At 42.8% G+C, this 23,396-nt stretch overlaps 1 protein-coding gene across 3 annotated transcripts in view; it reads left to right on the top strand.

Moving 5' to 3' along the window:
* The window catches only part of Btbd9 (BTB domain containing 9), a 340,103-nt gene that overhangs the window by 12,997 nt on the left and 303,710 nt on the right, over positions 1-23,396 (top strand). For 2 of the 3 annotated variants that reach the window (XM_005070667.4, XM_021227473.2), the window contains exon 2: positions 22,327-22,538. In XM_005070667.4, the coding sequence (XP_005070724.1) occupies positions 22,354-22,538 (185 nt within the window). In that variant the 5' untranslated portion in view covers positions 22,327-22,353. Of the gene's footprint in view, positions 1-626; positions 708-22,326; positions 22,539-23,396 lie in introns of those variants that run through there. The other variant, XM_021227474.2, reaches the window with a different exon arrangement.

Raw genomic sequence — 23,396 nt, 5'->3', positions numbered from 1 at the left:
TTAGCCACAGAGGCCCTGGAGACCCCTAAACAGTAAAAGCCTGTTGCCACCATTGTTGGATGCATTCCAGAACTGCATAGCAGACCCTTTACTGAAGGCGCTGTATGTGCTGGTTGCAGGGCTTGAACAAACTAAGATAGGAGTGGGTGGGTGGGAAGTGTCTCCTTACTGTGAGGAAGCTCCCCTAGCGAAGTAAGCCCCACAGTGCTTCTGAGCTGTGGTCCTGCATGCCTGTGTGGAAGTGCTAGGTGTGCTTGCCTGTGCCGTGGGCTTTGAGGGGTTATGTATAGAATCAGTTTTCTGTGGACTTGAGGCCTGGTCCACAAGGGAAATTCACATCTAGTACTGGGGCTGTAGACAAGAACCTGTGACCAGAAAGTCCCTGGCTCCAGAGAAGCAGCTTCTATGACTTGGCTAACCGATGAATCTCGAGGGTTTCTCCACCTTTATGTTTACAACCGTAGGCCATTACTGTAGGCTGCATCTGTTTGAATATCTTTTCATTTACCATTTTTTTTTGTCTTTTTCCTAACATGTGTTTTGTAGTAGAAGACTTGCCCTCATGGTTTGCTAACATCCACTTTCTTTCAGGGACTCTTGTAGAAGAGGGGGTGCAAAGAAACAAGCCAGAGGAAGGGGCAGAGTGTTGGTCTTGCCTCCTGAGAGTGATCAGCTGTGCCAGCTTGTAAAAGAACCATCCCAGCCGGGTTTGTTGACTGTGTACATGTCCTCGTGGAGGGGTGGGAGGATCATGAGACCCTCGCCCTAGCCCCTCCCTACCACCTGTTATACAACTCTGCCTAATTACACGTGGTCTCCTGGAGGGGTTAAAGTGCAGTCTGGGAAGTCTAGGGCGGGGGCCTCCATCTCAGCAGTTATGGGGAAACTCTTCCTTGCTGTGCTAAGACACCGTGCCCATGGAACTTAGAGAAGAGTTTAGTGGGTTTACAGTGTCAGAGGGTGAGTCCATGATCATCATGGTGGGGAGCAGTAGCTGAGATGCCTTCAATCTGACCCACAGGCAGGAGAGAGGGGAGGGAGTGGGCACATGCAGAAACCGCAGAGCCCGATTCCCAGTGGCATACCTCTTCCAGCAAGGCCACAACTCCTAGTCCTCCCAAACAGGTTGACCAGCTCTGGGCCAAGCATTCAAATACTTGAATGTGTAGTGGGGGCACTCTCATTCAGACACCACACTGGGTAAAGTCTTTCCTGGAGCAGCGTTCAAATACTTGAATGTGTAGTGGGGGCACTCTCATTCAGACACCACACTGGGTAAAGTCTTTCCTGGAGCAGCGTTGTGGGGAAGGAGCACCCCCAGCTCTGTAAGGAACCCAGTGCACTCATGAGTTCCCCAGCGTGAACTTTGGTGGACCCTGCGGTTGTCTTGGGACGTTGGAAAGGGTGTAGACATTGTTCTCCCTCTGGGAAGGGATTCTAGCAACAAGGGGTGGGTTGGGGCAACATATGTGCTGTTTATGAATTATGACATTGTGCAGTAGCCTAATGATGGGTCATTGTTAGTTGTCAACTGTTAAGTACTTACTAGTGTGCACCAGGCACTGCTAAGTTTACTTTATGCATTGTTCTCCCTGTGGGCTAACCACAGGGGATGTGTGGAGGTGCAGAGGCCTGTGTGACTCCAGAGTCTTTTAGTGGAGAATTGTTACAGAAGCTTCAAGCAGAGGAATACAGGTACTCTTCACTTTGTGTTGATGATTCTGCAGTGCAGAGATGGACTGAGGATACAGTAGGATGCGGAAGGATAGTTGGGGAGCCGTTGAAGTCGTCTAGTGAGAGCCGTTTGAAACCTAAGTTAAGATATAGATGTCAGTTACTTTTGTTGTTGTGACTGACACTGGACAAGAAGCTCTTTAAGGAAAGGTTTTTTGGCTCACAGTTGGAGAGAGTACATCATGGTTGGAAGGTGTGGTGGCAGAAGGAGGCTGTCCATTCTTTTCTAGGTAGATGGGGAAGCAGAATCCCAGAGTTAAACTGACCTCCTTTCTCCTTTGTTTATTCATTCCCAGACCCTAGACCACGGCATGGTACTGAACCACACTGGGGGGGGGGGTCTTCTCTCTTCAGTTTAGCCTCTCCTGCAGGACCACCACAGTCATGTCCCCAGTTAGCACACTAAAGCCAGCAGCACTTGTGAATCTAATGTGGCTAGAGTGATGATTGTCCATCACAGTGGCATGGGAGTGAGGGGGACATACATACTTGGGCAATTAAGTTAGAACTAATTAGGTATTGTGGGGTCAGGGAGGAGTTGTCAGGGTTTCCTAAAAAGGTCTGGAGCAGGGCTTACTTTGTGGTTGTACTGTGTGTTAAGATGTGTGGCAGCCAGCCACGAGCAAGTGCAATTAATGTATCTGGCGAAAGCCTGGAGATTTAAATGAAAGAATTGGCGCGAGAGTTCGGTGTGTGTGTGTGTGTGTGTGTGTGTGTGTGTGTGTGTGTGTGTGTGTGTGTGTTTCAAGGGGGGAGCAGTTTTACATATAGACTTACAGCACAGTGGAGAAACCCCATGTGTAAGGGTTCGTGTTTTCATCATTAGAGGTTGATGCCAGTGGGGCAAGGCCGGGGCTGTAAGCCAGGACTAGAAAACAGGATGCACCTGTGGTTATTGGCTGACAAACGACTCACAGAGACCCGGGAGGCGGGGCTGGGGCCCAGCAGAGATGCAGGCCACTGTAGGCAGACAGCCATCATTAAGAGGTTAGTTCATTGTTGAGTAGTTGATTTGAGGTGCCAGGAGGGACATGTGTTGGGATCATACTGCAGGCACATGAATCTGTACAGAGGGTTCTGGGTTCAGAAAGGAAGTAGAGAGGTCAGGCCTAGAGAGAAATTGAGAAGTTACAGAGTGAAATCTGGAGGACAGATGACCCTGCAGAACAGAACTCTTAAAGAGGACGCAGTGACAGAGGAGACAAGAGGCAAAAGAACCAAGAAGGGAGTGCCACGGGAGGAGGGGAATGGAGCATTTTAAGAAGGGTAGTGGTGGCGGTGGTGACGCACGCCTTTAATCCCAGCACTGGGAGGCAGAGGCAGGTGCATCTCTGAGTTCTAAATTAGCTTGGTCTACAGAGTGAGTTCAAGGCTAGCCAGAGCTGTTACACAGAGAAACCCTATCAAAAAAAAAAAAAAAAAAAAAAAAAAGGCAAACTAACCAAATAAAAAAGGTGTGCTCTAGAGTCAGTGCTGTAGAAAAATTCAGAAAGGCTAGGAAATGAGATCTTAGAACTTTTTGTCTTTTTTGCTTATTCTGGGTCAGCCATGGAGCCGCTGTGGACTTTGGCAAATCTCTCCATTTTTTAAAAAAAAAGCTGTTGAAAATGTGTGTTTGTGTATGTATGTATGTAGTATTCATGTATATATACATACATGCATTTGTGTATGTCTGTGTGGAGGTCAGAGGTTGATTTCATATATCTTTTTTTGTTGTTTTTTGGTTTTTCGAAACAGGGTTTCTCTATAGCTTTGGAGCCTATCCTGGAACTCACTCTGTAGACCAGGCTGGCTTCAAACTCACAGAGATCTGCCTGCCTCTGCCACCCGAGTGCTGGATTAAAGGTGTGCGCCGCCAATGCCCTGCTGATTTCATATATCTTAGTCTATTGCTTTTTGCCGTTTCCTTTTAGACCAGTGGTAATTAATATCCCTAATGTTGCAACCCTTTAGTTCACGTTGTGGTGACCCCAACCATAAAATTATCTCATTGCTACTTCATAATTGTAATTTTGCTGCTGTTATGAATCATAATGTAAATATTTAATATTCGGCCCAAAGGGGTCATGACCTGCAGGTTTAGAACCACTGTTTTAGACAGTGTCTCACTGAATATAGAGCTCACTGTTTATACTATCCTAGTTGGCTAATGATCCCCAGAGATCTACCTGTCTCTCCACCCCACACCCCGGTCCTGGGGTTATAGGTGTGCACTGCCAAGCCTGCTTTTAAGTGAGTATTGAGAGGATCCAACACTTTTCCACTGAACCATCCCCCAGCACCCTGGTTATGATTATTCCTCTCATGTCTATTTCCAAGGTCTCAGTGAGCATCTTATTTGTGCATGAAAAAGGCTAATAGGGGAATTTTTCCCTTCTCAGTCAATTAGTAGCTTAATAGTAACATTGTCAGGTTGTACAGACTAAATAATTAATTTTCCCATCACAAAGTGAGTTCCCATTATGTATGCAGCTTCAGAAGGGGCTAATGTAAAATAAATCAAGCAAATGGATTTGATGACAGGCCTTCCATCAGTTGTTACTGGGCATGGGCACATGGGCAGAAAGCCACCTGCAGGACTTGTGTGATGATGTTAGTGTGTTATAGGTTAAGTGCTTAGTATTTTTATTAATTTAGGAAGTACTTTGGCATGTGGCCTTTTAAAATCACATTATTATATTATCATAAATCTTGATTAAGGCAACCAAACATGTTTACTATGGTGAGATTCACAGCTGGGGTGAAATATTTTATAGCATGTGTAATGAGCCACTGGGTGGTGGTGACTCTGAGCTCCATCTGAAGAATTGGAGCTGGGAAGTGAATTAGCAGCTACAAAGGCCTATGTGATTGTGAAAATTAATTTCAAGGAATAATGTCCTGCGAGTGCTTCCTTAGTAATTGAGGAGGACATTGGAAAAATGGAAGTTGTGAGGTTTTCCAACTTCCTTAAGTCCATTTTGTAAAAAGAATGTGATAAAAATATAACGCTAATATGAATCTTCAAAGATATGCTTCTCAACTGATATAAAAAGTAATGAAATTAAGCTGGCAGGATGGCGTGGAGCGCTAAGAAAGCATTTGCCATTGAACCTGGTGACTAGGGTTTGGTCCCTGAGACCCACAAAGTGGAAGGAAGCCTGATCCTGAAAGTTGTTCCCTGTCCCCCACATGCATATTGTAGCATGTGTGTGATCCCTGCCATTAAATAAATATAAACATTTTAAAAGAAAGTTGACAAATAGCAGGCATTCACATATTCTACTAAACTGGAGTCCACATGTTGTGTGGCTGCTAAAGGCCTGGAATGCCAAGAGGAGACAGTGGAGGGCATCAGCAGCGGTGCCACACCCCGGAATGCCAAGAGGAGACAGTGGAGGGCATCAGCAGTGGTGCCACACCCCGGAATGCCAAGAGGAGACAGTGGAGGGCAGCAGCAGCAGTGTCACACCCCGGAATGCCAAGAGGAGACAGTGGAGGGCATTAGCAGCGGTGCCACACCCCGGAATGCCAAGAGGAGACAGTGGAGGGCATCAGCAGTGGTGCCACACCCCGGAATGCCAAGAGGAGACAGTGGAGGGCAGCAGCAGCAGTGTCACACCCCGGAATGCCAAGAGGAGACAGTGGAGGGCATCAGCAGTGGTGCCACACCCCGGAATGCCAAGAGGAGACAGTGGAGGGCAGCAGCAGCAGTGTCACACCCCGGAATGCCAAGAGGAGACAGTGGAGGGCAGCAGCGGTGCCACACCCCGGAATGCCAAGAGGAGACAGTGGAGGGCCTCAGCAGCGGTGCCACACCCCGGAATGCCAAGAGGAGACAGTGGAGGGCAGCAGCGGTGCCACACCCCGGAATGCCAAGAGGAGACAGTGGAGGGCCTCAGCAGCGGTGCCACCCCTGGCTTCCTCTGTTGGGTTGGACATGTGAGAAGGCTGGAATAGGGCCAGCGAAGTCATTGCTACAGTAGGATATTCTCATGAGGGGGCACGGTAGTTAGCCATTGTTGGTATCCTGCTTGGAAGGAGCGAAGAGCACTCTCAGGTGGAATGGATTTTGGAAAACTTTTAAGCCCTTTTATTTGTAAGTGAGGTTACTGTAGGCTCCAGGTTGCCCAGAGCCTCTGCTAAGGCCCATTGCACTACTACGGGACAGTAGTTGGTTCCTTTGCTTCTGGTTGTTCATATGTTTTGAGTTATGTGGAAAGGGAATGCCCTGTAAACACTCGGAATGTTGCCACCAGACACATCAGTTTCCAGATTGCTCAGATTTCAGTCTGTTTAGTTCCTTGTGTGTAGGTTAGAGCGAACCTGTGTTCTCAAGTGTGTCTCCTTGGCATTAATCAGAGCATCAACTCTGAGTTGCCAGTACTGGTACCTGTTGTTCATCTCTGCATCTGCTGGTAGTTTTGTCCTTTTCTTCATCAAGTTCTCATGGTGGGGGTGGTGACAGTCGTTACAGTAGGAACTGTTTGAGGTTTTGCTGATGCTGGGAAGGTAGTGTTTCTCTGCCACCTACGTTATATGTAAAACAAAAGGGAGGTCTAGGCCAGTGAGCTGGCGGGGTTCAGCAGGTAAAGAGCTTGCCGCCCCGGCTTGAGGACCTTTACTCAGTCCCTGCAGGCCCCAGGAAAGGTGGAGGGGTGACTCCACAAAGTCGCTCTACTTGCCCTTGTGTGTGCCGCAGCACATGGGCCCCGCCCCATCCACAGACACACTGTTTTATAAAGAACATTTAAAAAGGGGATTTAGGAGGAGGTTAAGTTATATGTTCAAGGCTACACCATAGTATGGTGCTGCCAAGACTTGAACCCAGGCAGTGTGACTTTCGATACCCTCAGATGCCTTGTTCTAAAGCCCTGCTGCCTCCAGAGATGTGATGCGTGTGCAAGTGCCAGCCCTGTGTGTGCCTCAAGTGCCCAGGAGCCATGCAGAAGGAGAAAGCAGAGTGGGCCAGATGAGATTAATCTATGACACCTAACGGAGTGGGAGTCTTCAACATCAAAATAGTGTTTTAACATCTACTGAATAAAAATGCTTTTCCAAGTCTTGGCAATATGAGGTGTATTTAGTGCTTAGACAGTGTTTTACATTGAACTGGCCACATTTCAGGTGAGGGCCGCTGTCATTGCAGCTTGGGGGTGGGGGACAGAAGTCAGATACTACTCTTTATAGAGAAGTCAGTTAAAGTTGGGGGAGCCTGTGGGGAAGCCAGCAGAGGAGGCATTGAAAGAGAACAAGGCAGCATAGAAACTCCAGTTCCCCTTTCCTGACTGGGATTGGGGTGGGGATGGGGGCCAGTGGAGAAGTTTGCTCTCCTATCATGCTGAAGCTGAGTTGTGCTTTCTTCCAAACTATTACTCAGCATGCTTTGTTTCCATAGGACTGCGTTCCATAGACACCTTAGGAGTAGAATAGATGGGCATTTGTTGGCCACCCACCACTCCAGCAGTTTCTGTGGAAAAGACTTCCTGACTCTTAAGAGCTATGGATATCTTTAAAGTGTCATCTTTTGTTCTCTGCAAGAGCAATAAGTGCTAACTTTGAAGCCATCTCTAACTCCAAGGAAGACTTCTTAGAACATTTATTTAGATAGCTAAGATATTTAAATCACTTAAATGTATTTTTATTTATATATATGTATGGGGTGCATTATGATACCCCATATGCATAGTGTATTTTGAACATACCCACAACTTCCACTTACTCTCTTTAGTTCCGTTCCTGCTCCCCATAATCCCCTTTGTTTTCCTATCTTTATTGCCTTCTACTTCCATTTTCTTGTTTATTTTGCAAACCAGAGAGTTTAATTAGGGCTGCCTATAGGAGTGTGGGTAACTTAGCAATGGCAATACCATTGAAGGAACCATTACGAGGAAGGTATAGCCTTGTGAGCCCTTCGCCACCTAGCACCCTCCCGGCTATAAATTCTTGGAGAAGAGGTGACTTTATGAGCCCTGTGTCTTCTAGGGCTGACTTGTAATTTTGTATCTGAGTCCTGAGGTGCACAAGATGTGATGCATTTTATACTTTATTGTATTTGCAAGAAGCAGATGGTTCTTGCCTTCCAAGATTGCAATTTGAATATATTTAGCTAATTCTTAAAAGTCTGTCTTAACTAAACACTGTCAGCATCAGTCCTTCAGCTCTCATTGCTTTCTTCATGTACAAGTTGGAAATCTCTGTTGTCAGCATTCATACTGTGTTGTTGTGCATGCAGTGTGCCACCGTGTGTGTGGAGGTCAGAGGACAATTCATGACTCTCTACCATGTAGGTCCTAGGATCCAACTTGGTTGGTAGGCCTGGAAAAAAAATGCTTTTATTTTCTGGGCCATCTTTCTGGTCCCATGTATTTCTTTTGGAAACAAAAAATTCCAAATCCTTTTGATACATTTATCACCTCTTTAGTTGCCATTTTGAAAAAAAATTACTTATAAATATAAGCTCAGTCTGTTATTTGAGAGTCACTTCAGAAATGTATCAGATTTAAACACCAAGTTTTCCAGTTATTCACTCTACCCTTTCTTTGAGGCCCTGCTAGTCATAGTGTGTTGTGTGTTCTTCAGGTCCTTGTTTTTTTTTTTTTTTCTTTTTTGTCCCCCCCCCAGACAGGGTTTCTCTGTGGCTTTGGAGGCTGTCCTGGAACTCGCTCTGCAGACCAGGCTGGCCTTGAGCTCACAGGGATCCGCCTGCCTCTGCCTCCCGAGGGCTGGGATTAAAGGCGTGTGCCACCTCTGCTGGCCTTCAGGTCCTTTTTTAATGTGTTTACTTAATTAGGTAAGTGTACATTTAGGTGTACATGCCAGGTGTCAGGATATGGATTGAACAAATTAAGTAAACATATATGGTGTCTTTATATAAATATATATGTGTATATACATGTATGTAAAATAGATGCACATAAAAGTGCATGCTTACATAGTGGGTCCTGTTGTCCTGAGGCCTGCTCACATCACTTCCTTTGATGAGGTCAGAATGTGCAGAGTGAGGGCACAGTATCGAGCACTGCAAACAAGACCAAAACAAGCAAACAAAAACATGTAGGGTTTTCTATTATTTTGATTTTATTTTTTGAGACAGAGTCTCGTTATGTAGCCCTGGCACTAGCCTGGAAACAGTATGTAAACCAGGCTGGCCTTGAACTCCGAGATCCTCTTACTTCTGCCTCTGGAGTGCTGAGATTAAAGGTATTGTGCCACCATGCCTGTCTAGTTATTCCATTCTTTTTTTTTTTTAAGTTTTTATTAATTATATAGTGTTCTGCCTGCCGGCAGAGGGCACCAGATCTCATTCAAGGTGGTTGTGAGCCACCATGTGGTTGCCAGGAATTGAACTCAGGGCCTCTGGAAGAGCAGTCAGTGCTCTTATCCTCTGAGCCATCTCTCCAGCCCTAGTTATTCCATTCTTATTAATGAATGCATCTCATTTTATTTTGCTCTTACTGTATTGCTGGGGGCTTAGTTTCTCCCTAGCTTTTTAAATGTAGAACTAGTCAGTAGCCTTAAAAATTCTTAGAAACACAGTTGTTGGGCCATAAAAAAAAGTGTATATAAACGTTTGCAAGTCTGCAGAGTTCAACCCCAAGAAACGGTCTGTACTTCCGGCGCCACACTTTGCTGCATGGTGACTTAAGCCCAGTTTCAGAACCTGAAGGAGTGTTCTCTCTTAACCACTGAGCTGTCTCTCCAGACACATTGGTATAGGACGCTCCACCAGTGTGTACCCGTCTCTGGCTCTCTTCTGTTGTCACTCAAATGTCCTCTTAGTTGCAGGCTTTCCCTTCATGCCACCAGCGTCTTTACCTCGCCATGCTTTTTCTATAAAACATCCTTTACTTAATAGCCATAAAAGCCACTCCTTCCATTATTTAACCCCAGCTTGATCACAGCTGTATGGATTACTTTAGGTTTACTCATGGGAATAGCAGAGAATATCATGTGGCTCTTAATTTCTTCTGCAGCTGATTCCACTGTTTGCCAAGAAAAACAAACTTCATTTATAAGTACTGAGGAAACTGACGTTTGTCTATCAGCTGCGTCTATCGTAACTTTCTACAGTTACATAATGACGGTACATGGAATAAGGACCAACTTGATACAACTTAAAAAATTATTACCTTTCCCTCACCTAGAAATGACCTCCAAAAATACTCTGCGTATACTGTGTAAATCATTTCTCTTCTGTGACGATATATTTCTTTGGTGCCTGAATCGTAGACTTGTCTCTTGCAAAGGCATGGTTCTATTGGTGTCCTCCTTTGATGAACCCTGAGAATTTGTGTTGGGGCCATGGAGATGGTTCTGTGGGCAAAGGTACTTGGCCGCCAAGCCTGATGAACCTGAGTTGGATCCCTGGAACCCATATGGTGGAAAAAAAGAACCAACTCCTGCAAGTTGTCCTCTGGCTTTGCATGTATGTCTTGTCAGGTGTGCACAGCACCTCCCTGCACACCAAAACAAAGGTAATAAATTATGTCAGTGACATTGTAAGTTGCTTCTGTTGCTTACCTTGTCACATATGAAGATTATGACATTAGGTAAAGAACCAACTGGCAAAATTATAAGAAACATATCACCCTTGATAGGGATTTTGACCTTGACAAAAGAGAAAGAATTCAAGATTAGATGTGAATTAAGTTTGGTCCATGAATGCTGTTCAAAACAGAAAATAGCAGTCTAATCATAAACCTATCAATTATTCAGTAGTGTCTTGGGGGTGTTAGTGCACAGAATACAAAAGAGCCTTCACTTATTGTTCTAAAATGGCAAGAAAATGCATTATTCTCATGTTTGTTTTTTTTTTTCTTTCACAGTGCAAGTGAAGGTTGGGTGTATACAGAAGGGGATCAAGAGGCAGATTACACACTTGTTTATTCATGAGGGCTTGTGGAAATTTGGGGGTAAAACCTGAGTTTAAAGCTTGAAAGGGTGACAGTTGTATAGGAAAAAAAAATTCATTTTCCCAGTGGACTCTAGGAGTTTTGGACTTCAACATTTTTTGCCTAGGGTTTTTCTGTTTCTAAAATGAATGTTGTTGCTTGAGTTAGGTCTGTTTGTTCCCACATTCTGAGGCACATACCCTTTACTTAGATTTGGCAAGAGTTCTTCGTGAGTTCAGTTGCCTCTTACCTGAGTCACCATTATCTGAGGTTTTCAGTAGCATTTTCTAGACTACATTATGGATTCTTTTCCTCACAGTGGAGTGCTAGGTTGACGTTAAAGGTGGTTTACAAAAGTAACATGGGGAAAGAACAAACAGGCTAGTGTAAATTATAAACATTTCTTTTAAATTCTGTCATGAATTTGCAAATTAGGATTTTAGATTTAATTTCTCAGTTAATTTCCTTTTATTTCATAATTTTGCAAAAAATAGTCCTGATACTGGGGTATAGCAAACTACAGTCAAAACTATGCACAGTAGAACATTTTTATAATATTCTGCAAATGAAAAGCCAATTTCCTTTACACAGATAATAACGCTCGTGTTCACAGCAGCTTTGCTACAAAGAAATTACATTGCTGCAGTTGATGATTCTACTTCTTTAATGGGAGTTCATGCTGTAATAACCTTTATTAATTAGGAAAACCATATAATTCAAATCTATGCAAGAATATTATAGCCCCATAAGTTGCCACTGAAGAAATTAAATAGAAATGACTTGTTCTATGTTTTTAAATATTATTACAAGTAATAACCTCTGTGTCATTCATGACTCATTTTTTTTTACTTTAGATGTATATGTTTTTCTTTTAGCATTCAGTTTATACAGTGTTCAATGGAACTGATAAGGTCAAAAGTCCAGAAAAAGATAATTATATAAATTTTGAGACGTATAAATGATAGCTTCTTCTTGGAGTGTGGATTTGTGACTTCTCTCATAAAAGTTACCCATCTGTGGGGGATTGCCCCATTAGAAGTCACAGGAGGAGCAATGATGAGTCGAGAGACTGAGGGGGAGATTGATGCCTGGGTGTGTGCGGGTATTGGGTAAGTATCAGAACTTCGGGAAGTCTGGTGCATTTTATTCCTACCCTTTCCTAAGCGGCTGAAGACGGATTTTGTAGGGGAAGGAGGAGGAGCAAGCCTTGGAACTGTGAGCATTAGAAGAGCTGAATGCAGCTCATTTGGGCCTTTGGCACTCACGTTGAGAATGTCCTCCTTGAGTGCTGTGGTGAGTGCTCTGCAGCGTTTGGATTGTTTTAATTAGAGCTTGGACCCACAGACTGCAAAAGGCTTAACTGAATGCAAATAAAATGATATTGCAAATTATGAGCAGGCCCTTCCTTCCTTCCTTCCTTCCTTCCTTCCTTCCTTCCTTCCTTCCTTCCTTCCTTCCTTCCTTCCTTCTCTCTTTCTTTTCCCTGAGAGTCTTCCGTATCTGTTCTGAGATATAAAGCAGCAGTATTGCTCAGCCACCACAGAATTAGTTATCATTGCCAGAATGAGCCTGGAGCATTTCTTAGTTTAAAAGGACATTTTTCAAAAGATGGGCCAAGGCCCTGACAAAAAATATTGGCAACTAATGGGCATTGTTGTAGCTGTTCATTTTATGTATATATATCCTTGGGCAGCTTACTAGTAACCAACCAAGTAAAGCATTGAGGGCTGGGAATGTGGCATTCTTAAGCCTCCAGCGGCATATGACTGCAGTGTGTAAAGGAGTCTAGTTAGCTCTCTGAGTCTGGCTGCTACATAACGTTTAGTACTGTTGCCCAGCTCCTGTCCTGCATGTGAACATGTTTAAACAGTTCTTTACAGATGTGGAAGGGCATGCTTGTCATTGCATGCTGAGTTGAACTTCCTGTTCTATTTTTTTATTATAATGTACTGTTGGACTTACTAAGTTTTTTATAGGTTTTTTAGTTAACCCTACAGTATATATTGAGGCATACTTGTATTAACAGTATTCCAGTCTAGATTTTACATAGAAGTTCAAATATGAATTGTTTCCTCCATATTAGTAAGTCAAAGTTATGTGTGATCCGCCTAAAGATAATGTGAACATGGCATTGTCCGGGTGTTGAGGACTTGGTTTCTTTATGTAGCTGTGGCTGTCCTGGAACTCGCACAGTAAACCAGGCTGACTCGAACTCACAGAGATCCTCCTGTCTCTGCTTCCTGAGTGCTGGGATTAAAGGCGTGCATCACTACACCTCACTGAAATGGCTGTTTTGATCTGAACAGAGTATGTTTCTGTCATCCAGCACTGGACTGTATTATAAAGAGCTCAGGCCATCATCTGTTGAATGATGTTCAGATTCAGATGCTAGTTTATCCCTTGACAGAGATGTGGAGGGTCAATGTGGTAGTCAGTGAATGGAGTTATGGATGTGCTCAGTAAGGTAATCTTGTGAAAGGTCTCTGGTAAGGTGCAGTCTGTCAAAGCTGTCTTATGTCTGGGCGCTTATTCACAAACACACAGTGGCAGAGTGCTGACTTTGAAGGTAGCCTGGATGTCTTTCCCTAACAAAAGATGCCAGGAATCTTGCCTTGGGAGCCCCATGTTTCCTGTGGTGGCTCTTCACTGCCCCTTGTAGAATAAGGCTTTCAGAATACCCGACTGAAGGTTACACCTCTAGAGAGGTGGCCATCTTCAGACTTAGTGACAGGTGGAGCAGGGCGTACATACATCAGAAGAAGCCAAGTGTCGTTCTGGTGAGAAGGGAGACTGGGTCCTCTGTGAGAGGGTTTAAGATGCAGACAGGGCGTAGTTGACTCCCTGAGCACTATTAATTTAAAGTTTAAGGAATTCTACTTCAAATTACACACCACATGGGTACCAAGAGCAGAAAGAAATTGCTAAACCATATGCTTGTAAATGCCATCTCTTTCCCCCAGAGAAAGATCATTTATATTTTGCAATTAAAGAGCAGAAGGTCTTTTTCCCCATAAAGGCCTTTCAGTCAGGAAATGTGCAGGATGGAGAGGGCTCCCAGGGGAGACACACAGGACTCAAGGACTCGCTGGCATCTCCACCTTGTTGGAACCACTTTGATTGTTTCTTCATGAAATGCTGGAGAATTGACTTAATTATAAAAATTAGAATAGCCCTTAAGTTAAAACTTGTAAACCACTGCTTCAAAGTGTGGTTTTTAAGTGAGCAAGTGGACATTTAGGCCAACTTTATTTATTTCCTCCTTAAGAGACGTTTGTAATAGGACACTGTTATGAGCTGCATATGCTGTTCTCGTTTCACTGAGGGACATTGTTTATTACTGGGTGAGAGAGAATGGGTGGGTTTCTTACTGCATAACAAACAGGCAGTAACCATCAGTATTTTAGCAATGCTGACTAGCCTCATTTTGATAATTGATGCTTTTGAAGTAATGAAAGTCAGCTAAGAACAATGGTCCATTTATTATCCTTAGCTAATATAAAATTCACATAAGGGTCCAGTACCTCCTAGTTAATATTTGAATAATGTACCATGGAAGGTACATTCCTGGTTAGGACATTGTTTCGTCCTCTCCTAAACTAAGCCCTTGTTGCCCTGCCTTTGTACCACCTTGAAGGGAAAGTGAGAGGAATAAATTAATCTCACCACATCTCGTGGAAATCAAGTAAGACTTCAGGTCTGTAACCAGGAGTCAGATCACACATTCCGAGGGGTCTGTCGTCAGACTGGGAAGTCTATAGGGAAGATCTGAAGTTGGGGTGTACAAGATAGAGTCCCCAAGGCTACACTACTCTTGTGTCATCGTTACCTAGTTTGTATGTGCATTGACCTCAGACTCCCTTTCTAGCTGAGGATGACCTTGAATCCCTGCTCTTCCTGCCTACACTATCCAAGTGGTGGGATTAAGGGAGTATGTTACCACTCAGGCTTAGTTGTCCTTGCTTAACAGTTTTGATAATGCTGTTTTTCGGTGTTTATGTTTTATTTAATCAAGATTTCCGTAATACTGTTTTTTGTTTGTTTTTTTGAGACAGGGTTTCCCTGTGTAGCTCTGGCTGTCCCTGAATTTACTCTATAGACTGGGCTGGCTTCAAACTCAGAGATCGGCCTGCCTCTGCTTCTTGAGTGCTGGGGTTAAAGGTGTGAGCTGCCACTTCCCAGCTGTAGTACTGTTTTATAGCATGCATTTTTGTATTCAGTGATGTACATTCACTTCACAACTAGAGTGTAGCTCAGTGGTAGAGTGCTTGCTGACATGTATAAGCCCCTGAGTTCAATACCAGCTGTGTTAAAAACAAGTATTTTTTTCATTATTGCTATTTAGTTCCCTTGTTTTAATCATTTGTAACATTAATAACATTATTATTAATGTTTGAAATGCTACTATTTGACTATAATTCCTCAGAAAATAGACATTTAGTTTTTTTTTTTTTTTGGCATGACTAAGTCAACATTTTTTTTTTGAGAGAAAAACAAAACAAAACAAATCCAAAACTTGCCTAGCTTGTGTGAGGCTCTGGGTTCAATCCCAGTACCCCAAACAAATAGAACATCATGATAAATATAAAATCTACTAAGCTGTAGCCCCAGCCCTTATATTCTTGGGTTTGAAGTGTGTGTATGCTCACGTGACGCATTTTCCTTTTTGGGGACTGCGTATGTGTGTGTGGGGTGGAGGGGGAAGGAGGAGAGAATGTATGTGTGTATTTGTATGCGGGCGCACGTGTCTATGCCAGAGGGAGGGGTCAGGCGTCCTCCTCTATCACTTATTCTGTCGAAGCTTGGTCTTCCCTGCAGTTGGAGTTTGTGTTTTTTGATTAGGCAGGCAAACAGCAACCCTCCACTCCCAAGATCTTGCTGCCTCTGACTTCTAACCTTGCAGGTGCATGTGAGACTCGAGGCCGTGTCTTGTTTAGGTGGGTGCTGGTGTCCCCCAAATGGTGTCTGAACTCAGGTTGTCTTGGTTGCTTGGCAAGTTTCTTTAAATATTTACATTGCTATAGCCCCCTAATATTTTCTTTGTATTCTTCCAAGGATGTTCTTTTGAATTTCACCATCTGAAGTTTCTGTTACAATAACATTTTTTGGTTTATAATATAAAATATGAAGCATGCTTTTTCATATGATGGCTCAGGAATGTGATTGATGTCTTTACAATATTTGATCTTTTCTTAACAGATGTATGCCTCTTTGTTTTTCTTAAATCTTTTGGTGGAGGCTTAAAGCTTCCTTTACATGTGCTGTTACTTTATTCCTAGATACGTCTTGTATTTTTAAGTTATATATTTCAAGTCTTTTCCTTCTTATTTTCTAGTCAGTTTTTTTGGGGGTGGTGGCACATGAGAAAGCTGTAGATTTTCATTATAGTTAACTTATGTAGATGAACTTCCCTACTCTTTCAAAATAGTTTTTGGTTGATTCTCATGTAACCAATTATAGTTTTTATTATCCAGTTTTGTAATTATGGGGTTGTAGAGAGGGCTCAGACACCTCATGCTTACTGCTCTTGCAGAGGACCCGAGTGCAGTTTCCAGTACCACATTAGACAGCTCACAACTTCCTGTAACTCCAGCTCTAGGGGATCAAGTGCACATGTCCCTGTCATGTCAATAAAGATAAAGCTTTAAAAAAGTCTGTAGTGAATCTTGTAAAACTTACTTGAGTATTTATTATGTACATATTTTTATGTAGTTGTAATTTGTTCACTTTGTTCTACTTCATTGTTTCCAGTATTTTGGTGAGGTTTTTTAAAAATATTAATCTTGTTTGAGTATATGGATGTGGTAATGTCTTCATGAGAAGGCTATGTTGCATTCATATGATAAAGTTAGGAAAAGGCTTTTTATACTTTGATTGGTCACGGTCCTCTCCTGTTCCCCGAACTATACTCTTTAGTTCCCAAGTTCCCAGTGGTTCCCTCTCCATTTTGTCACATTCCATGATCTCTTGTTGTTTTATAGATGAAGTGTCTGGATTTTATATGACAGGGTAAGATAAGCATTCAAAGGCAGAGTGACAGTTATAAAATGTAACTTGAGAAAATCATAATCTACTGCATTCCCACATCATGAGGGTGGATATTACCTTGTTTGATGATCAAGCTCTGAAATGAGATGTGTGGTGAATGCAGCTGCATGTGGAAAGTAGAAGCATGTCATGTCAGTACTCAGTTCCATGAACTTTGCAGTCTTTCCCCCATTTTATTATTCATCAAGTGAAGATTGAGGACTTAAAAATTTTGATGACTTAAAAATGTTGATGTATAATTTTTAAAGTAGGCCTTTAAAAAGAAAACGAATGTGGAATACACACAAACTGTATATAAGATAGTTTATTGATAAAAATACTTAATTTTCTGCATCTATGCATATACAGTCTGATAACTTTGTTAGCATTGTTTGTCTCTCTGCAATAATATCAAAGTAGTATTTGTCCTGCTTAGTTTTTTGTCAGCTTGCTGCAAGCCGAAGTCATCTTGGACGAGGATCCTCAATTGAGAAAATGCTCCCATCAGACTGACCTGTAGGGAAGTCTGTAGTGCATTCTCTTGATTGATGTGGGAGGGCCCAGACCACTGAGGGATCTCAGTGGGGATAAGCTAGTAAACAGTGTTTCTCCATGGCTTCTGCTTCAGTTTCTCCTTCTAGGATTCTGCCTGTTGTTCCTGCCCTGACTTCCTGACTTCCCTTCTTGATACACTTGGTATACTATGAGGTGAAATAAAGCCACTTTTCCTTAAGTTTCTTTTGGTCCTGGTGTTCTATCACAGCAGTTTTAGCCTAAGATAGATACTATTTTCTTGAGACATACTATATGTCTCAAAATGGACACATTTTGCCTTGAACTTGTGTGCCTTGGGAGTATAAGCTGTATTAGCTTTGTAAACTATATGGAATAGCTGAAGCAGGCTGACTTCATAAAGAACAGAGGTTTATTTAGCTTAGTATTTTGAAAGTACAATGGCATATTCCTGCCATGGGCCTAGGACTTCATGTTGATTTCATGTTGACAAGATGGTGTTACAATGATGGGAACACATGTAGAAGGTGTAGGGGGAAAGGGCCAGCCAAAGAAACATACTCTGAGCAGAGCCAAAGAAACACACTTTGACCCTGCAACCAGAGCCAAAGAAATGCACCCTGACCCTGAAACCAGCGCTAAAGGAAATACACTTTGTCCCTAGAATCAGAGCCAGTGCAAGATACACCCTGGCCCTAAAATCGAAGCCAAAAGGCTAACAAGGACCAGTGAAAGAAACACACTTTGGCTCTGGAGCCAGAGCTAAATCTGCTCCTAACCTTGAGCAGAAAACCAGCCAGTCCCTGAGCATGAGATCTAGCCAATCTGAGCTCAGAGACTGAAATCTAACCAATCCTCACCCTGGAAAGTCCTCCCCTGCCAGAGCAGAGCTGTTACACTGGGGAAGCCTTTCCCTGGAGCAGGGCTGTAAGCTGCTACACATACTGTGACCTGTGGTATTCTTTGGCTCCAGAGTGCCAGAATCCCTTTTCATCTGAGCTGCAGTGCTTACAGAAGGAAGAAAAAAAAATGTCTTGAAACAAGAATCCAGAGGGCTTAGTGGGCCTAAGCTTGCTGTGGTTGCAACTCATGAGAAAACTGCAAAAGCTTCCTTGAGAACTGCCTTAATCCTCTGTGATTTCAAGACTTTCCAGTGGGTGGGCTCACCTCTTAAAAGTTACTTGCCACCTCCTGATTCTATCTATTACCTATTGATTCCATGATACAGTAACCTAAACCGATGATTCTTCATACTGTTCTTTGAATCACTTTAGTATGGTGACTCTGGTGTCTATGTCCCGTTCCAGACTAATTGAATAAGACTCTGAAGGGTGGAACTCAAGCGTCTTATTTTCATTTTTCTGAGTTTCCTGTGTGGTTCCAGTGTATGGCAAGCCTGTTGAGAATCACTGGTCTAACTAAAATTATTTCTATACACCAATAAAAATTGTGTTTATTCCACATTAAGTGGCTGCTTTCTGTATGTAGCACTATTCACTTTATATTTCCACTTGGAAAAACATAATTAAAATGTAAATTTAGCAAAGTGAAATTGTATGTATTGGGAAGTGAAGATCTGGTGAGCCCATTAAGGCAGATATTTACATATCCAGAATTAATGTTCATGATTTGTCAGCTGATGAACTGTAAATATCCCACTGAGCTAGTTAACTGAAAATCAGTCATTGTTCAGCCAGAGTCATTTAGCAGTGGGTTGAGTCTTGGCCATGACTTAGATAAATACTAAGATGTTACACCAGAGGATATTCACAAGGCTCATGCAGTGCATACTGTCAGTGCAAATAGTCTGTTTGGTTTGGAGTAGCAGAGTGATGTGAGCATTCCTGTGGGAGGAATGGGATTTGAAGTCAGAATTTAGTAACTTTCAGAGTTTGGTGGTTAAACATAGGAAGTGACCTTGTTCTTTGAGTATCAGTGGGCTAAACTAGCTGAAAAGAAAACAAATCTCAAACTCTGTCTGATCATTTGTCTAGAGTTCTGGATCACACTAGTCAAGCATTTGACAAACTGTGACCTATTGATCAAATCCTTTTTTTCTTTAAATATAAATATGCGTGTTTGTGCACATGTATTATGTCTGTATTTATGTGTCAGAGGTTAGAGGCCAATTTTGGGTCTTACTCCATCCTCAAGCACTACCTTTTTTCTTTATTTCCTTCTCCCTCACTAACACCCCCCTCCCTGGGTCTTTCTTTCAGCACCATCTCTCAATGGCCTACAGCTCACTGAGTATACTAGACTGGCTAGCCAATGAGCCCAGGGCCCCGCCTATCTCTGCTCTCCAGTATTGGGATAACAATTTGTTTTCCACCATGTCATTTAAAAAATGATTTATTTATTTTTACTTTACATGCATTGGTGTGCCTGCATGTGCGTCTGTGTGAAGGTGTCAGAACCCCTGGAACTGGAGTTATAGACAGTGGTGAGCTGCCATATGGGTGCTGGGAATTGTACCTGGGACCTCTGGGAGAGCAGCCAGTGCACTTAATCTCTGAACCATCTTTCCAGCCCTCAGGGTTTGCTTTTAAAGTGAGTTTTTTGAGATGGAACCCAGGCCCTCATATTGGCAATGAGCTAGTTCCTCAGACACCACCCCCATTCTCTTTTTTGAAAGATGTATTTATTTTATGTAATGAGTGCTCTATCTGTATGTAATGCTAGAAGAGTGCATCAGATCATGATGTAGATGGTTGTGAGCCACCATGTGGTTGCTGGGAATTGAACTCGGAACCTTTGGAAGTGCAGCCAGTGTTCTTAACTGCTGAGCCATCTTTCCAGACCCCATTCTTTTTTTTAATAGCTTTTTTAATGCCCCACACCCCACACCCCTCCCCCTGTTCTTTCGTTTACTTATTGCCTATGGCTGTTTTTAAGTTCAGATTTGAATATGTATGACAGTGTTGTGTAGTGTAGAAAGCCAAAAGTATTTATTATGAAAGTGCCCCCTTCTATGTTCAACTGTTGTAGCACACATTTTCTGTTGTTGCTAATGCTTCTAAGTTGTCCTATTAAGCTGCATTTGGGGTTTCACATACAAATGCCTGAGATGGTTGCGTTTTGACTCTTTGAGGTGGAAGCTGCAGTTGAGGAAAAGGGAGTATGTTCTGTGTACTGCTTACTTTTTCATTGCTGTGATAAAACACCACGACCAGGGCAGTTTCTAAAGGAAAGTGTGTAATTGGACTATGGTTTAGAGGGTTAGAGTCTGTGATGATGGAGTGAAGAGGCATGATCAAGGAACAGCCGAGAGCTCACGTCTCAAAGTGTAGGAAGGAGGGACGTGCGTAGTGGGAATGGAGCTGTCTTCTGAAACTTCCAAAGCCTTTCCCCAGTGTCACGCCTCCTCCAACAGTGACACACATTGGGGACCCTATCAAACCTCCACCCTTTGGAGCGGAGGAGGATGCTCCCAGTCCTCTCCGTGTTCTGTCATCACAGCCCTTGCTGTTGGTGGTCCTCTCTTGGGCTGGTCACGCAGTAACAAGCAGCTCAAGAACTTTGTGTGTGAAGGCTTCTCTGCAGTCACAGGAGACAGACTTCGTATACCTTGCTAGTAACAGATCTGCACGTGGAAGTTTGGGGATGAGAGCTCTTCATCCTTTAGTGCTAGTTAAAACAGATTGTTGAAGATGGTGGAGGTCCCTGGTCTCTGCAATATAGAGGCTAGTTCTGAGCCACCTCTTATACTTGGGGATCTGAATGCTAAGGAAGACCCTCATGCATTTGCTGAGTTATTATGCTTACAAATAAAACCTTCTAAGCAGTTCTGGCTTTCTAAGGTCTTAACTTCATTTTGAATGTGTTACTCAAGCTCCAGCCCTTGCTTGTCATTTATTTTTATAGATAGACTGCACATGCAGGCAAGGAAGTACCTATAAATATAGTGATATTCTGATACTCTGATTATTAGAGCAAACAGTATGAGATAGGAATCTTATTGTGTAACTCAGGCTGGCCTTGAACCCATAATCTTGCCTTGGCCTCTCCAGTGTGCTGGCACTTCACTAGGCTGAGAAGTAGAAGTAGCCAGACAGATTTTCATTTTGAAAGAGGTCTATGATGCTCCTGTAAATTTTTATTAATAAAGTAAGTCACTTTTGTGACCACAGAAGATTGTTTTTTTTTGTATAAATTACTTAAGGTGGTTTCAGACCAAAACCTCTTTCATAAAATGATATTAAATTTACTGTTTGTAATTTATTCCTAGATCTGTACTTGACTTTGCTGGGTGTAGCTGTATCCAGCCTTGCTAAAGTCAATCTGTGCCCAGTGCTGGCATACTCTGATGGTTGGTTTTCTGTTCCATGAGGTGCCATTTGGTGTAGAGCCTGTCTTTCTAGATTGTGATGGCTCCAAGCACTGCTAGTATGTGAATATCCAGGCATTTTTGCTTTCCTAGTGCGATGAGGCAGTTAAGAACATGTAGTTAGTTAAAACAGCTTGAGTTGCTTCTTCGAATAAGTAGATTAATAAAAAGGAAACCATCTGGGTGGTGGTGGTGGTGCACATTTTTAATCCAGCACTCGGGAGGCAGAGGCATGCAAATCTCTGTGAGTTCAAGGCTAGCCTGGTCTACAGAGTGAGTTCCAGGACACCTAAGGCTACACAGCGAACCCCTATCTTGAAAAACAAAAACTTCCAAATTGCACTCCTGACACCAGATATCGTGGAAATATTAAGCTACACAAAGTAGGGATGTCCTATGATATTTTATTGAGGGAGAAGTCACTTACATGAGAAGCCAAGAAAGTCGAGAACCAAAGGTCCACAGGCTGCTCTCTGAGATGCAACCGGAACCCAAAAGAGAGTCTCCTTCCCTCCAGCTTTTTTATCCCCCATATGTTCTACATACCTGTGACCACGCCCAAATGGGTGTGGTCAGCACTATGGGTATGTAAAATCTCTCCCTACAACATCATCATCATTACCATCATAATATAAAAAAGGAAACCTTTGACACTTTGGAATGAGGTGGGAGGATGGTGAGTTTTAGGTTAGCCTGATCTATGTTGACATTAAGGACAGCCTAGACTGCATATTTCAAAAAGAAAAAAATCATTGATGATGAACTTTGGGGTAAAGTTTGGTTGACTGATAGGATGTGTGATTTTCTGTGTATGTAACTTTTCCTCACTAACCAGCTCTTCTCCTTGTGTGACAGGTCAGTGACTATCATCTATTCCACACGATGAGTAACAGCCACCCTCTTCGCCCCTTTACTGCTGTGGGGGAGATTGATCATGTGCACATTTTGTCTGAGCATATTGGTGCCTTGTTGATTGGTGAAGAATATGGCGATGTCACGTTTGTTGTGGAAAAGAAGCGCTTTCCTGCCCACAGGGTCATTTTAGCAGCTAGGTGCCAGTATTTTAGGTGAGTATAATGTTTTTCTTCTTTTCAGATTTAAGTCATCGTGTGAAAAATATGTAACATAAGTGTAACAACAAGTGGGATCCTTTAGTACAATGTGGAAAAGAACTTTCTTTGTGGATTTGTTACTTTCGAGAGTTACCTTTTCTTCAGGAGCCAGCTTAGAATTAAAGGGTTAGACAGTGGTCTGGGCCAGACAGTACCATAACTCTTTCTGAAGGTCTGCAGAGCCTTTCTCAAGCTGTGTGTCTGTCGCTTTTGCCCTCTGCTCAAGTAGATGAGGGATGGATTTACACTTAATTACTGGTGTATGGGCTTCTTGTCATATAGGGCAGTGGGCTTTCCAGAATGTGTTTCTTGGCCTTGGATTACTGCAGCCAACATCTGTGGGCTCTCCCAGATTTGTCTAATGTCACTAAACATGTATTGGCTGAGACTTTCAGAGTTATATTAGAAATAAAACCTTATGTATATGTATATATGCATATACATTGTTTTTGAGACAGGGTTTTTCTGTATTGTTTTGGAGGCTGTCCTGCAACTCACTCTGTAGACCAGGCTGACTCACAGATAACCACCTGCTTCTGTCTCCCTAGTGCTGGGATTAAAGGCGTGCGCCACCAACGCCTGGCTACATATTTTATAAAAGTAAAAATCCCCACTTATAGATAGCTATTTATTAGATCCTTAATTTTCCAGGTTATAAAATTTACAGGTCTCTTACATTTTACCTAATGTTGGCTAAAAGGAATCCACCAGTAATGTATTGCCTTTGTGTTTGTTCATCTTTAACATTACTAAACCTTTGTCTGTTTACAGTGATAAAGCTGCTACATAGAATCACAGTGTTACTTGGAGAAG

This window comes from Mesocricetus auratus, unplaced genomic scaffold (genome assembly GCF_017639785.1).
Source record: "Mesocricetus auratus isolate SY011 unplaced genomic scaffold, BCM_Maur_2.0 Super-Scaffold_100027, whole genome shotgun sequence".
NCBI classification, from domain to species: Eukaryota; Metazoa; Chordata; class Mammalia; order Rodentia; family Cricetidae; genus Mesocricetus; species Mesocricetus auratus.
The sequence above is the reverse complement of the archived record's forward strand: the minus strand, read 5'-3'. Positions and strand labels throughout refer to the sequence as shown.